Consider the following 17,031-nt stretch of genomic DNA (forward strand, 5'->3'; position numbering starts at 1 on the left):
TCTTTCCAGAGCTACAAAAAGATAGAATAGCTTTCTTTTCAGAGAACCGAACGGGTAGAATAACTAACTCTCCTCCTACCACTTGAAGATCCTTTTAGCCATCTTCATGTAAGAGAAACTTCAGGCTTGGTGTGGAGAGTTCCCTTTAGCTGTTGAGAGAAGTGCGCTTTCCCACCAGGAAAAGGTGGTTGGTTGGATATTGTTGCAGGTGAATAGCAACTCTGCCACAAACATGCTCAATGTGAATCTGTTCCACATTTTTTTCTACAGCGTTTTGTCTTTTATTTACATTTTACACCAAGTACTTTCAAAACACTGTGGTTTCTCATTTTTTCAGTTTGCTCTTTGCTGATTTTTTTTTAACTTACAATGCATAAGGGAGACAATTTTCTTTCCATTTCCCTCTTGAAATGATTTTTTTTAAACTTAGTATTTATGTTCCCCTACATTCGTCATTCACATACTTCACCACAGAATTGAAAATGCCAAAAGCCTGTGTCTTCAAAATGTTTGTTCTTGATATGCTTGCTCTCTGTACAAGGGATGCTGAGTCAATAATCATGGTGTAGTACCTTGTACATGTATCTGGAATTACTTTGATCATCTGATCCCTATCATTTACATTAATGAGGGTGGGGAGGGGGAGCAAGGGGAAGAGTGCTATCCTTTATTTTTATTTTTTTAATTAGGTACCATTCTTCGATATATTTTCAGCCCAGGGAAAGATTTTGGGTGGAGGAGATGAGAAACTGGTGATAATCCTATCATTAGTTTTCACACCTTAATGCATGATTGCTTGTTCCTTTGAATACAGAACAACAGAGGAAACCTATGGAGCACTGCTGGTTGTTTTTTGGGTCTTTTGTGGTTTTGTTTTTTTTTTTCTAATTTAAAAAAGTACCTGCCAGCAGGTGCCAAAAGTACTGGTTAATGAGATACTGCCACCAAGCATCAGTAGCTAACCACATACAACTACTTAAATTTGGCCAGATCTTGTCCATGTATTTTGTTGTTGGGAATTTAAACATTTCTTGATGTGAAAGAAACAATCTATTAATTTTCTAACTGCTTCTTCCAGTTTGTTTTTCATGTGGCATAAAAACACTCCCACTGTGTCTGTTTTCTTCCTTTTTTGCTCTCAGTGTCTGTGTTTAAAATTAGCCTGTAAGAAAAGCCTGTCTTTGCTGACCTGGTAACACAGCTTAGTACGTTCTCTAAGTCCCAGAGCATTGTCACTTGGGTTATTCTGTGGGCTTTTACCAGAAGCAACAGTATATTTTCTAGGGTGATTAAAACAGTCTTTTATATTAGATAGACTGCTTAGCAGCCAACATTAATATATTCTGAGAGCACCCTGGCACAGCTGCTGAACAAACGTTTCTATTGGTGCAGTTTTCCCTTTCTCCAGGAGTTGGGTTTTTTTTAGCTCCCTTTCTCCTGTTTTCTAAATCTGCATATAGTTCAATATGCTCCTTTAAGTAGGTGGAGGGGGTAACTGGAGGGCAAGTACTCCTGCTGCTCTGGAAACAATGATTCCTTCGTCATGAGCCTCTTGGTAGGCATTTTGATTTAGCCTGGTACATCTGTGTACTCACTAAAAGCTCTTGTAGTTGCTCTTCTGGTTTCTTAGCTGTACGTTTTCTACATCATGCCAATTTATACAGTCAAGTTTCTAATTTGCATCAATTAGCTCAACAAATTTCTGATTGAATTCTGTTGCATTTCAGTGAGTAATGTGAAGAGAAATTGGGAGACTACCTTAGAGAGTAAAGTACTAATGATGTGAGAGTGACGCATCAAGTCAGTATTTGTGCATCAAGACATGAACTTAGTAAATGTGATCTAATCAGTTTTCCTGTAACAATGAAGCAAAATGGTGCAAATCCCTGTGTGGCTGTAAACTGTTAACTTTTTTGAGATCCTTGGGTTTTACATTACTTTTTCTGGTGAATTGCAGTATTTTTTAAAGGTGGTGGTTTTTTTCAGTTAAGAGGAAATGTCCCTCTATTTCACCTGCTTCTCTTCCAATTAGTAGTTGCCCACCTCTTGGGAGCATAATTAAGAGGTCTCTAGTTAGCCTAAGGAAACGAATTAAAGAAATTGTAAAAATGCAACTGTAATAAATGGGCAATATATAGCCATTAAGTCCACAATATCCATATTCATGCTTATGCATTGCTACTTTAATGATTTGATATTTACCTATATAACTCATTTGATTATAAATAACGCTGATTGCACTGGGAACCAGTGTAGCACAAGAGAAGTAATAACCTTTCTCTTTGTTCCAAAAGACTTAGGAAGGCATTTTGTTTAAGCAGTAAATATGCGCAGTAGGAATTGATACTTCTTAATTTTGCACTTAATGGATATTGGCTGCCATCAAACAACTCTGAGTAATTAGTAGTTGTGGTTGTAAGAAGCCCCAGGAATGATGAAGTGTCAAGCAGTAGGCAGAGACTGGTCTGAAGGGCAGTCTTTAAGCTGTCATGAGTCCCAGAAGGATTAAAGGTTGGTGGAGTGTTTCTCCTGTTTATACAAGCAATGTGTCTTACTGAAGTTCGCTTGAAAGGCTTGGAAATACACTTCTAACCTGATAAAATATTAAAAACTGCTTGAGAGTTTCATGTCTCAGGACCTGAGTAGCAGTTAGGAAGAGCTATTGAACTATTGTAGTGTGTTCGGAATGGGGGAGAGGAGGAACACAACATTCCCTTGTACAGGATGGTAGCTGAGTATTTCAGTAATGGTGTATGATTAACACGAGATAAAGAAAAATGGTGACAAAAGCAACTTATGAAGCCTGAGATGAACCTTCAACAATTACTTTGAGGTGTGTTTCCTTTTCAGTCAGATGGAGTGATTACAGAAAAATACAATCTCTCTGGTTGATTTTATTTGAAATATTTATACTCTTTACCAGAACTATATTTTGTTGAGGTTATTTATGATGTTTGCATAGTTAAACTTTTGGGAGTGTAAGGAGCTATCATGGTGACTTATCCTTAACATATCTTTGTATTTGCTTTGCTGTTCACGTGTCATTGAACAGTGATGTCATTTCTGATACAATGAATTTTGATAACATAGTTACTCAGATAATTTGAGTTTTGTTATTCATGGAGAAAACTTTCAGGTCCACATTTGGGTGATTAACAGTAATGGTTATTTTAAAGCAGTTTTGAATAAATAAATTTCACACACACACCTTCAAAAACAAGTGCTCCATATATGCATCAGAGATCCACTTTTCTCCAAACCTGTCACCTTTCACACAAGATGAAACCTGCATTTGTTTCCCTTGATTCTCTGCTGGGATGTTTGTAGGTGCCTCCCATTTGTTGTTCCTCTTCAGTGTCTTTCAGTCATTACAAGCGTTTGTGAATAAAACTGAGTTAAATTTCTTTTAATTTATTCTCATAATTTGTGAAATTCTTTGTTAGTCTTCAGATCTAATCCATTTCTAAATGGTGTGGGTTTTTACTGCTCATGTCTGAAATATGGCTGCAGCCATCTGTGTAGCTCCAGACGTCTTTGCCCAAGCTCTGACCAGTCAGTGTTTTCCCTCTGGCTTCTGTATGCCAAGCAATTGCTTATATGTGTTGAAAAATTCTTAAAATAATTATTTTCATATGGTTTTGTCAACCTTCCTCATTTACCTTCTACTTTCCCCATATTCTCTTTTGCATCAAACATGCTATTCACCTTCCAGAGCCCTTCATAGCACGTACCTGCTCTGCTTGTCATTCTCTGACCAGTGCCATGTCCCAGTGCCCCGTGATTCAGTTTTTTCACCCATGTGTTAAATGTTTCTCAAAGAAATACCCATGTTTTCTTCTGTGCTCTACCTCATTCCCTAGTGGAAATCTCTCTGACTATTTGTAAAACTAACACAAATATTTGCAAAACTAGCACGTTATACTGTAACAAATTACTGCTGCTCACTTTCCGTTTTCATATGGATCAACGAAACCAGAGTTGTTTTTTTCCTGTCAGTGGGTATGCTAAAACCACTCTCTGTGGTTCTGTGGTACCAAATTGTTCCTCCTGCTTTCTCCAGTCTGTCCAAGTGTATGCACTGTATGGCCTGTGAAGCACCCGACTGGAGCCCTTTCGTGTTTAGCAGTACAAGTCTAAAGAAATAACAGCTTTCAAAACACTGTTAGAAGTCGGGGTACTGCAGCCTTTATGCAATCCCTGTATTAGCTTTATACGCTGTGTTGCCTTTACATGTAGTGTCTGTCGCTAGGAAATAGAAAAGATGATTCATTGCATCCAAAGCTGATCCATATATCTTAAGCCATAGCTTTTTGGTAATTCCTTAAAATCTTACTGGGGGTGCTTGGTTTTAAGGGTTTAGGCATTCTTATTGTTCTTTTGTTGATAAACTGGGGGATTGAAAGATGGACGTGATACAGTTAATTAACTTTTACAGGTTCAGATTTTCCTGTGCTTGGTGACAGAGTCTACTTTTGGACACGTTAATAAATGGCTGGTTTTCTGGAATACTGCACTCTTCCTGCTTCCTTTCATTAGATTAGCCAAGGTTCCACTAGATGAGACATTTGCAGTCTTAAGACTTCCTGCCGCGGTTCAGACTTTGTATTTTTGAGATTGAAGCTGTCGTGTTCATGAAACTACTTAATTAGAAACACATTCATTTCAGTGCATACTGGAGGAGTCTTGAGCAGCACAGCCAGGCACACAGGGAAGTTGAGCATTTGTGCAGCTGGCAGCTAAACCAGTGGTTTATTCTTTGAATATAAAATTACTGGGATCAAACAACTTGCTCCTGGAACATGGCCATTGGAAATAGAGATATGAGTGAAAGAGATAACGTTTGTTGCAAATAAAACATGTAAAATGACAAATAAAAATACTCCTCAGTAGAGTGGCAATCCATATGTGATAAGTGTGTATTATGTTGTATGTTAAAAATTTCTATCCAAGAACTTGGATGTATGTTCTGGTTCTCATCTGTGGAATTCCCAAGGAAGCAGAACCTTCAGGGTTTGTACCAAGTTAGTTTCTGATTTGACAGTCCCTCTGGGCTGTCTGTCACAAGGTGCTGTGTTGGGTGAATCTTGGGTGGGGGCATTCTTGCCAGCCTTGGCAGTTCACTAAGCTGCAAGGTAATGCAATAAATGGCACTTTAGTTTGAAGTTACATGTTTCATGTCAGAAGGAAAAAACGTGTTTTCACGTAGCATGTCTAGTATAGAGGATATTTCCAGCTCTTGGTACAGCATCCAACAGAGTAGCAGTTTTAGGGGGTACATTAGGAAACATGGTAAATTATTGATATGCATATCAGTACCTACGTTTTTTAAAAAAGCTATTTCTCCTGAAAGTGCAAAGCAGTGATTTTTGCTGTTCTGGTGTCTTTCAGTAGTTTTTTCAGCACTACTCTCACTGAGCAGTAGGCTCATATTGCATAAAAGCAATATGGAAGATATTTTAATCCAAGGCAGTACAGTGACATTTCTCTCATTTTTTTCATCTGAATTTGAAAATGAGCTCTTTGAGCTTCTGTATCCAAAATGAAATGAGGCTCTATTTTAAAAGTTGTGTCTGTCTGTGTGCTTTCCGTTTAACAGGCAGTATATGCCATATTTGCAATTAGCAGCTTTGGCATGCTCTTTGATGTGTTCTAATAAGCTGTGCAAATATAAGCTTTCCCCGATTAGCTGAGTGGGAGTCCTGTAATGAGCTTAATATTAGAAATACTGTATACACAAAGATACAACTTTCATTCAGGATTCTTGAGTTACATAGTCCATGTTGGTGTTTGCTAACATCGTGGAAAAGAAGACAGAAAAGATCAGTCTTTCTCTTAAATGTTAGCATTCTGTTTTGATAACAGAAGTATCACACCTGTGTTTCAGGCTACAAATTTGGCCTAAGAGCCTCTTGGTCTGTTTAAGTTTTGCAGTCAGAAGGGAATAACGCTACCAGCGTATATCCCACTAACTCTGGAGTTCATCAGAATCTTCAAAAGTAATTTTTTAAACATTTTTATTTTATAAATGTAAACATAAATGTGTTTGTACCCATATTCACAGGAATTAAAACTTGTAGCACTGGGTGATACATATACATTAAATTAACCACTTAATGCTACAACCGGATCAGTTTTTTTTAAAGAATACTTTTATTAAAAGTCTGGGGTTTTTTTTGAAAACGGTAATAAGATGGTTTTTTTGTTTTTTTAAAAATAAGACCCCAGTATTTCAGATATGCTTAATAGCTGTCCTTATGTACTTGTCTTAACTTCGTCACTGAGAAATTCTGATGTCAAGAAAAATTAAATTCTTGCAGTAGTGAAAGGATATTGCATAGTAAAAAAAGTCTTTCAAATATGGAATAAAATTTTGTTCACATGTGGTTTCTTTATATATACATATTGTTTTTTAAAATAAAGTCTAATACAGTATCCCGGTATTTTCCTGTAGCTGATTTTATAAGTCATATGTGTTAATCCAGTGTTATGAGAATGTAAAGCTAGGTTTTTTTTCCTCTTTGCAGTGCCCCAATGCCCTACCTCATTGGAATACATTTAAGTTTGATGGAGGTAAGTCTTTCTCACCATTTCTGAAACTATATATAGTTTTATGATTTAGAGCCAAATTCTGCAAGCAATTATACATTCATTCATATGCTTAAAAATGAAATAATCCTGTTAATTTGGGAGTGCTGAGAGAATTGAAGTTAAGCATCCATGATAATGTTAGTTCTTAAGGGAGTCTTTACTTGATACCTTGGTGTGCTCCTCGGGCATACTTTCTGTTTGCAGTTCAGCAATCGAGGACGAGCTCGCGTTGTGTTCCCCTCTCCATCCTTTTGCTTCATTTAATCAGTTTACTGCCTTAGTTTGACTCTATTCACAAAGACAGAGTCGATATTAAACCAAAATGTTGACAGTTACAGTTCTCTTCTAAGCTTTTGCAGACAGATTGTAATTTTTTTAATGTTCAAAAGATCTGAAAAGAAGGAACTTGCTGTTAATGTTAACACAAAGCTGGCAGAAAATCAGCCCTCACAGAAAGCTTCACTATAAACAATTCAGAGTAATTCATGTGACTTTTTAAAAACTCTAAAAGTGGAAATGGCACACTTGCTTTTGCTTCCAGTACTGGTGAAACAGTTGATGACTTTCCTCAAAAGTATCTGGAGGACAACATAAGCTATTAATTTAGATCCCTATGAAAATCCTAGTCCTTATTAACGTGCCCCTTTACACAGGAAGTCTGAACAACGTGTATATGCTCCGTGTGGGAAGAGCTATTCCTGCCCAGAAAGCATTGCCTCTTTTGTAGGCTCTTAAATTAGCAGGCAGTGTTGAACTGGTGGGAGTTGCAAATGCCCTTGAAAGTTAATTGACTTGTAGCCCTGTTTTAGATACCTGTGTTTGGAAATTTAAGCTTAGTGTTTAGGATGCATAACAATTTATAAAGCTGAGTTTTACACCACATAAAGTAATGCATATTACCAGGATATTTGTTCTTATATTGTCCATAAAAATGTGTGATTTCTCTGGAAATATTGATCAAACATATTCTTTCACTAGGGCATATGTATGTAATAATGATCCTCTGTGTGTCTCTGTGTTAAAATTTAGACTAGTATGCTACATATAACTTCCCCCTTTTTCCAGCGTTAATGTGAAGTTATTTTAGAAGTTACTTTTTTCGTGAGAAGCTAGATGGAATATGCAGGACCTTTTTTTTTTTTTTTTTTTTCCTTACCATCCTGGGTACAGACTTTTTTTTTTAATGCCCTTTATACTGCTAAATAAAGCACAGAATTGCAGTACAATGTGTTAGTGAATAAGCAATTATTTTAAAAGTCAACATGTACGTTTGTTTGCACATCATATGCTTATGTTAAAGGGGTTTCTGATAATTACCCTTGAATTCTGCATAGGCAGGACTGAAGTAATACCTAGGAAGAAATAGTCTTAAAATAGTATAGATTTTTCATATTGATCAAGAACCTTTCTGCCCAATATCTGTACTAGGTAATCATTGGCATGCTAATTATGGTATCTATTTATTTAAAAAGTAGGAAGCGACCTGGTAGAGGACAGGATAATATCTCAATACAGATACTTGTCAGTTTTCACAAATACTGGTTAGCCTGACTATGAGTATAGAAGAAAAATTAATGATTACACCTTGGAGTTGCTTTGCATGATGTCTCACTCCTGCCTTGCTACATAAACCCATTACCTCTTCCTTTGTCTCAGTTTTTCAGATTGCAGGGCTCTGTAGGCCTTCCAAACTCCATCTGTAAAAACTCAAAAGGAGGAGTTGTTCTTGGAGAAGCCAATTTTCATCCGTTTTAGTAACTTGTGAAAAAATCTGTTTAGTACTAAATCCAGTATGGCTTTTGAATAGCCGGAGATTCTGGAACACAGACACACTTTGGCAAAGTACAGTTATTCAAAGTGCCTTATGAAATAAATTAAATAAATAAAAGAAACTGTCTTCTCTCCCTCCTCTGCTCTTAAGGAGAAATTGAATACTCCCAGATAGAAATACATCTTCCAGCTAACTGTGCTTTTTCCATTGAAAAATAAAATAAAACCACACAGTGGGCTATTGCATCTGTTTGTTGGCAAGTACTGCATAATTTCTCTGTGCCTTGGGCAAAGGAAAGGTGACATTTGTCAAATGAGCTAGACAATTACTAGTTTATCTCTTTGCCTGTTTTTGATGCTGCAGCTACTCTTTGTCTTTTTCTTCATATGTAGGTGTAAAATTGTGTGGTTCATTTGTTAGATTAGCAACCTAGTAGCAACAGCAATTTTTTTCATGATCTAGCAGTTGTGTATTTTTTAAAATGATATATTGATTTTCCATATCAAAATAGTTTTATAAATTACAACTAAAATCTAGGGTAGTTATTCAGCTTCATTTTTCTTGAAATGCTGAAATATCAGCAAATAGATCTTTAAAAGTTTTTTGATAATCCACGTGTTCTAGCTTCAGGATAAGGGATTAATTCTCCAGCTTTCCATTCAAGTTAAGACAGGTGGACTTTTTATCTACTGTAGAGCCCCATGGGAGTAATTGCAGTTATATATAGGCTCGTGGTTCTGCCTCAGCAGCTCTGACTGCAGAATTTGTCATTGTTGCGTAAATGTTAGTGGAAGCCTAAACTTGTGCAGGGAAAGCCATGGTATAAAGGGAAACGTGAATTTGAAATGTAGGAAAAAACCAATTTTCTAGCCTTACTGTTGTTTCTGAGATTTTTGCTATCCCTGTCTTGGAGTGGGTCTTCTGGAAGAAATATAGTGGAAATGTTAATGATTTTAAACAAAGTACACCCTCTCTCTCACCTCAAAAGATTATTGTCACATCATTTTGTATCTTAAAGTTAGTTTGCAGTTTCCCGTTACATGGGGTCTCTGCAGAAGGAGCAGTTATTTTAATGGAAAATGACAAATTTTTCTTACGATTAAAATATCAAGCATATCCATTGACTGTTAAATCTAATTTGCTGTGACTGAAATGTTCTCCAGTGAGATAAGATAATCTCCTGTTATAGGTCAGAGGGCTCCAACTGATTTATGAGGGAAAATCTCGGTAGAAAATATAGAGCTGTGTTTTGTGCTCTTATTTTTCAGCTCTTCTATCATCACCTAGTTAGTCATTCTTTATAAGATTTCCATTTAGCAATCCATAAAGTGACTTCAAAGAAGGCTAAAAGTTTATAAGCTGTTGGATAAGCAAGGCTGGAGCTATCACATGAATAATGGAACATGCTTACGGAACTAATTGAATTCATATTAGATGAAGATAAGTACTGATAAATAATGAGATAGGAAAATGAAACTCTATCAAATGAACACATCCCTTTTGTAATCTTGTTTTATTTTCTACCTGTGTACTGTGTGCTATTTTAGTGTTCAAATTATATTAAATTGACCTTTGCGTTACAAGGGGTGTTGGGCTTAGCTGGCAGCCTTTTACATTTTGTCATAGTAAACGATTGTTTCAGCAACTGTTTCTGTAGGAAAGGTTATTAGTGTGATGGTGCTGATGGAACAGGAATGCCCTTGACCTAGTAGACTACCTATTGGAATTTAGACACATGTGGTTTTGATTATTCATTGGGGATAGTTCTGTTTAGCTGTCAGATACTGAGCTGTGGGCAGGATACTTTCTTGTGCTAGGCTTCCACTCATTGAAGTAACAACGCCCACCATTTTTGTGCTCTATTCAGGGCACAGAACCAACCTTTAAAATTAATGATTAGAAAACTGTTTCTTATGCCTTTTTTTTTTTCCTAGTGTTCCAGTCACTCAAGGACTTTTTCTGGGACTTGAGATTTTTCTTTCTTGTGAGAATATCCAGAATGAATTGGTGTGTGAAACTTCACATTGCGTTTGTCAGAATGATTTTTCTAACCTTCTCCCTAAGCATAAAGGATGGTTATACATATCGTAAAACCTACAGGAGCAGGTTTTTGTTTTATTTTAACCTAGTATGAGTAAATACACTTACACATTAGGAAAAGAAGGTTCACTAAAATTCCTGCTCTGTGTGACCTGGCAGCTGATCTCGCATAATGTTGGTAGTCTCCTCTTTACGCAGACAGATGAACGGAGAGCTGCATGTTCAGCCCTCTGGACCCCATGTGCGTGTTCTGGAAGCACTTCTTGGTGTATTTACCTGGTCTTTCCAAGTAGACGTGAGGGTGCTCCATTTGTGATCCAGTGTGACGGCGTGCCAGTTCGCAGGCACAGAGTCTGGGCTAACAAACTCTGAGAAACAGGTTGCATCAGCTTGGGCTTAGTCCTGGCAGTGCCACGTGGTTTCCCCTCACCGCAGAAGACATCCTGAGAATTGATTGACCGTTGGCATCTTCTAGTGGTAGTGTTAATTGTTAATTATATTTTTTGATTGGGTGAGGAGTAATATTTATCTTTTTCTATCCATTTATACTTAGGAAATCACTGCCTTTTCTAGCTATAACTGAAGAAGTATAGCTTTTTTACAGGGTTTAAATGAAGGGGTTATATATATATACTTAAATCCAGGTCTTAGAAAATTAAGTGTAATTTAGTCACTCACAAATACTGTAAATATGGCTGTACATGGTTTCAGGAGTACCGATTAAAAATGCATTTAAAAACGTGACATTACGGAATTGCCTTTTGTCCAATTATTGGGAAAATGAAATTAATAACTGTGGGGTTCTGGGGACACACACACACACACACACAGACACACAAACACGTTTGAGGGGTAAGTTTTAAGAAAGACAAGCACTGCAGTGCCAAGTAGACTTACCAGGAAGCATAGAGGGTTTTTCTTCTGTGGTACGATAGCGATAACATTAGACCCGCACTAGTGATGTTTGTCACTCAGTTGGCAACAGCTGCTTGTGATAAGGATCTTGAGAATCACCTGTACAGGATCAGGGTACTGCACATCAAGGTTGGGAGATGGGCGGAAGAGTGGGAGATTCACAGGAGGGGGCACAGCCCACCTGCTGTGCCCAGATCAAAGGGTGGAGAGGTCAGGGGGCACATCCAGCTTAACCAGATTTGTCTGCTGAATAGCTATTTCAGATTGTAAATCTAAGGGTGATTTCATTAAGTCCTTCTGGCTGCTGTTGGGGCATGAAATAATAAAATTTTATATCCGTTGCCTTTCCTGCTTCTGGCAGCCAGATTGACACATTGTTGTCTGCAGTGTTGTGGTGTTTTTCTTAAGAAAATAAATGGAAACTATTAACTAAGTAGAGACAAGTCATTAAGCAAATGGATTTTAGACTTGTTGTGAATCATACTTACATAATTTCAGATATAACACACAAACTAGCTACTAAGAATATTAGTTTTTATTAAGAGTTTTACCTGTCCAAAAGAATTGGTGGACGGTATGTTTTCTTTGTTATAACAGAATTTTATAATATGTTGATCACATTTGTATCTGGTTATGAAACCTCATGATCAACTTGGTTTTTTGTTTTTTTTAATACCAATTTAGCCATGAAGTTAGGCAAACCTGTTTTTTTGGGGGGAGGAGGGTGGTGTTGTTGGTTTTTTTTGTGTTATGTTGGGTTTTTCTTTAAATGAACTATTAAATAAAATTGTTCATCTGAAAGAAGTTTAACTTGGGATATTTTTTTTATGGTAGGGAATGCAAAAACTGCCAACCGGACAGCAATAATAAAATTACATTTAGTATGAAGTGGTGTTAGTGTATTGAATATTGCTACTAGCTTGTGATCCGAATGAGACAGGAGCACGTCTTAATACTTCTATTAGAAAATAGTTTCTCAGTGTTTTTGTGAACTTCCACATAAAAAATTTAAATTAACTTCAAGTGTTTGGCTGCTTGTGAGCAGGACAGACGCACTAACTGCTGCTTATTTACTGACCTGGTGTTTAAGGCCCCCTGGAGTTTGTTTGAAAAGTTAAGAGATTTTCACAGTAAAGGTGCCATTTCTAAAATTTAAAGTGCTCTTTTCACCAGGAGATAAGTTCTCTCTGATTAAGTCAGTAATTCTTACTAAGCCATGTTTATAGAGGCCATAAACAATGGGTTCAGCGTGCTTGTTAAACCAGCTTTCCATACCTCTCCACTCTTTTAAAAAGAGACATTTAAAATAAAAGGCAGGTGTAGATGTTAGTTCGATTTGATGGTTTTTAGGTGATTAATTATAGCTACAAGTAATTTGGTAAGGATGGTTAAGAAAGGTTTGAAGTAGTGGTACGTGATGCGCATTTTCACTGAATCACCTCTCTTGACTCAGCAAATCCCTAGTCTGTAGTAAAATTAGATAAGGAAACTGTAATGTTCACATTTCCTCTTGCTGTTTGCTTCTCCATTTATTTATATATATATATTTTTAGCAAAATATGAACATCCTGAATGTAGTCCATTCTGTTTAACAGGTATCACTTTATTTGTAAAATTTCGGTTAGATATTCAGGTAGTTGTGGAATGCAACTGTATACGGCTTAGTGGCTGTCTCTTAGTATTTTAAGACAAGTAAAACAACACGCAAACTACCTCTGAAAATGGTCTACATGTAGGTGTGATTCATAGAGTCCGCTGGGATTTGATGGGAGAAATGTAGTTGGACGCTGGAAATTTTTACTGAAATTCCAACAAGAGAGTAAATACTTTTATTTCCAGGTCAGTTGGGCTAATAGGTACTACGTTTAGTGAAAGAACCATGTGATTATTTGACAAAAGCCCTTATAACTATCTAATAATACCTTTATCAAATACTATAGTAAAAGATGATAAACACAGATAAGGATTAAGATGAACTGGTCAGTCTGTGTTTCTCTAGGATGAGCCACAATTGGACCTTTGAAAAATTATATTTTTTTCAAATACATTGCAAGACAGATGCTATAAATCAAGGTAGTCTCAAGTGTTTTATTAAATTTGAGAGTTTGTCTCCAGGGAAATCCACTGTCTTAAATACTGAGAAGTTTTAAAGTAAGGTTGTGCTCTTCGTGGTGTAAAGGTATAGCACAGCAGAGTTTAATATTAGCCTTCCTTTCAGATACAGTTATTTCTGGGCCATGTGTGGAGATGATTATGTTGATCAGCATTTACAGTCCTTGCTCCATGAGCATGGTGCTGTACCCCCTGGCAGATACCCACTTGTCACAAGCTTATTCTTTGCTGTAGAACCCCCCAACACTTTGCTGAAGGGAAGGTGCAGATTCATCACCAGTGTTAAAAAACAGCCATTGACAAGCTCAAGCACATGTTTGTTGCTTCTTCGGCAAGAATCAAGAGAAGTTTTTAATTCCTTCTGTCTTGTGCTAGCAGTCGGTTTTGACAAGCTTCTGGCTTTGGTTAAGTACGTTGCAAGACCTTTTTGTTGGAGCTTTTTAGACTCCTCTGAGTATAAGTGAGATTTTTAATTTTATGAAACAGGAAGGAGCAAATCAGTTTGTCTGGTGCTTCCGGACTCCTAGAAGGAGCAAGACTCCTGGATTGCTTTAGAGTTTATCAGATGTAGCCAACAGAGTGACCTTTGGTTCCTGAAATGTAGAGGAAAGTACCTGGTTTGTCATGCAGTACTTGAGCTTTTTATATGGAAAGCATTAAATGTAGTATTCTTCCATTTAAGCTAAAGAAATTTCTCATGGAAGACCTAAACATAAAAGTCTACAAAGTGCTTTTTATAGTTGTTGGCTTTTTTTTTACGCGCGCCCCCCCCCCCCCCCCCCCCCCCCAAGTACACAGCAGTTTTCTTTATAGACGGAGGGCTGAGCCTTGAAAACTGAAGGTAATTATTTAGATGCCTAAGGCTCAACTTTGCCATTGTTTTAGAGCTTTAGTTCCTTTCTTTTAAAGGAAACAATTCCCCCCACCCCACAAAACCTTAATTAAAAATTGAGTATGTTTTTGTTCATTTCCCTCCTCAGTGACTTGCGTTTGGTCCTATGTATAGGTATGTAGATACTTAAACATTTGTTTACAGTGTCACTGGGAAGTTTCTGTAATTGCCATATTCTATAGTTCTGCTCTTTCTGATTTTGATTTTTTCAAAGCTTCATTTGAAGAGGGCTTAAATATTTATAATTAGTCAGTCAAAATAACAATAAAAAAAGGTTTAAACTCTCCTGTTAGTGGAAAAAGTGTTAAAATAAATATTTAAATGCCGCTCTGTTTCATATCAGTGATTAATTTACTGTTGTTTAAGCAGGGAAGTAAAGTCTGACAATGTTTAAATTTGATTAGATCACCAACATCTTCAGACACTTAAAGTCAAAGGTACTAAGGATGGTTCTTTTGAGAAATAGGCTATGCTTTTCTTGTGTATGTCCATGCACTGTTACAGATGATGTAAACACTCAAACTAGATTAAAGACACTTCTTTCTCTCAGTTCACGGGAACAGGATAAAAAGTTTAGAGTCGCTGAACATTAAGAGACTGGGATACGGTGGAGCTGTTTTTCTCTTAGCTTTTTTTTCCCTCCTTTTTCTTTTTAATTATTTCTTTACTAACCTCTGGTAGTGCCCATTCTACTCAAATACAGTTGTAAATTTTTCTCTGTTGGGGTTCCAAAATTCACCCTGGAATTTGGAAACCGGTTCCCATCCCTGATTTAGTGCAGCTCTTAACTCCTAGAAAAGCTACTGTTTATTATTGTTTAAATTAATTTCTAAATATAAAAATATATACTTGAAATCTGACTCTGCTAGAAACTGCTAAATGTGCAAGCAGGATACCAGATCAAGAGAAATATTAGTAGAGGTGCTTGAAATCAATCTTTGCTTGAATAATCATAACTCTGATTTAAAAAATTTCAGTATGCACAATGTTAAGAACGTCTCTCTGCAAATTGAAGGTTAATTTTTCAGCATTGTAAAATGTGAATAAATAAATAGTGAACAGAAAAACACGAATGTTGGTTGTTCTTAAAATGCTTGAAGTTTTGTAATGCCATATTATGCCATCACTTGTCTCCTTTATGCGTAAAATTTGACTCTTTGTACTTAGATTTTTTTCCTTTCCCTTTTCTTGAATTTGCTTATATTTAGAAAGTAAGAAACATGGCCCTGGAAGATGTAGTGATTCTTAATGTAGATACCAACACACTGGAAACCCCTTTTGATGACCTTCAGAACCTTCCTAATGATGTGGTACGTATTAAATGACTTATGCAACTATTCCATTAGTTAAAAGCGTAAATCCTTTTGACCTGTTTGGTTTGTAACTGAGGTGTCTGGTTGTGTTCCTCTCATTAATATAAGTAAACTGCTTTACCTCAATTCTTTCCTGTTTTGAAGTGTTAAGTAATGTCTCTGAACATTTGCAGACATATTTTCAAGCCTCCTAATGAAAATTAGCTAATGCCCACACAAGCTAGAAATGCTGCAGCAATCCAGTTTTGGTTTTGGAATGGTATCATCAAGTTTCAGGTCATCTAAAGAGTTAGTCTTTTACAGGTGAAAAAACAGAAATTAAAAACATGCAGGTTATGGTACGTCTGAACAAGAAACAAAAATAAAACTTATTTCTTCATGGTATAGCAGTAGTAGTATTTTAAATCATCTTTATTCATTCTATTAGGAAAAAAATAATCCTGCTTTTGTAGATAACTTTGGTTTCCAAATGAAATGGTATGTTTTTCTTCCTGTGACTTCTTCCAGGTGAGCTTTAATGAACTTTGTGTGTTTTATATCCTGAATTACAATATCAAATGGACTACTTCCTATTCACATCTAGGACTGCTCAGTGTCTATATTTCAGAATTTATTTTCTTTCTAATTCAAACTTTTATTGGTAATGTATTTTTTTAATAACTTGATAGACATGTTGTATAAATATTTGATCTTTCCCTTAAATGGGAAAGAATTACATCCAGCTTGCAACTTGCTGCTGTAATCATCTTCACTAAAGAAGCTGAGAGGGAAGAGCAGTAAAGTGAGTAAGAGTGTAAGAAGCTATTTTTAAGTCTGAGGGTGACTGTTTAGGAGGAAATGGCAGGGGAAAATCTGGATTTCTTTTACTAGTTCAAAATATTGTGCTGACAGTTAGATCTATACCTTTTTATGTGTAGTTGAGAAATAAAATTGATATGCAGTGAACTCAATATGAGCAGGTCTGTTTGAGGAAAAACTCAAGTAATGGTGAATACCCAGTGCCTCCTACTGTGACATCCCGTCATTTCTCTGTGATCTGTGGTGTGATCCATTCTGCAAAAACAGTGGGCTCTGGATGAAAGGTCCATCTTGATTGTGAACATTTTGGCTTTAGTCAAGCATTTAGTCTATAAAAGTTACTTCCATGAATTTTTCTGGCTTTATATAGTTTTTCATTTTGATTTCACTCCCGGCATCCAAATCTGCCAGCTGGTCATCGCTCGTGCCATTATCCGCAACCCAGGGAATGACAGACTTGTAAATTTCATGGAATTATGTAAGAAATGTCTGGATACAGTGAGCGCGGGGCCTCAAACATGTATATGATTTGTCAACAATCAAGTATTATATTAGATTTTATGAGACTTCATTAAAGGAGCTGTTGTAGGCACACTGTAGAA

At 36.5% G+C, this 17,031-nt stretch overlaps 1 protein-coding gene across 5 annotated transcripts in view; it reads left to right on the forward strand.

The window, feature by feature from the left end:
- DENND1A (DENN domain containing 1A) overlaps window positions 1–17,031 on the forward strand; it is a 216,845-nt gene that overhangs the window by 110,970 nt on the left and 88,844 nt on the right. For all 5 annotated transcript variants that reach the window (XM_027809324.2, XM_027809326.2, XM_027809325.2 and 2 more), the window contains 2 exons: window positions 6,525–6,570; window positions 15,527–15,628. In XM_027809324.2, the coding sequence (XP_027665125.2) occupies window positions 6,525–6,570; window positions 15,527–15,628 (148 nt within the window). The remainder of the gene's footprint in view (window positions 1–6,524; window positions 6,571–15,526; window positions 15,629–17,031) is intronic.

This window comes from Falco cherrug, chromosome 9, assembly GCF_023634085.1.
Source record: "Falco cherrug isolate bFalChe1 chromosome 9, bFalChe1.pri, whole genome shotgun sequence".
Classification (NCBI taxonomy): Eukaryota; Metazoa; Chordata; class Aves; order Falconiformes; family Falconidae; genus Falco; species Falco cherrug.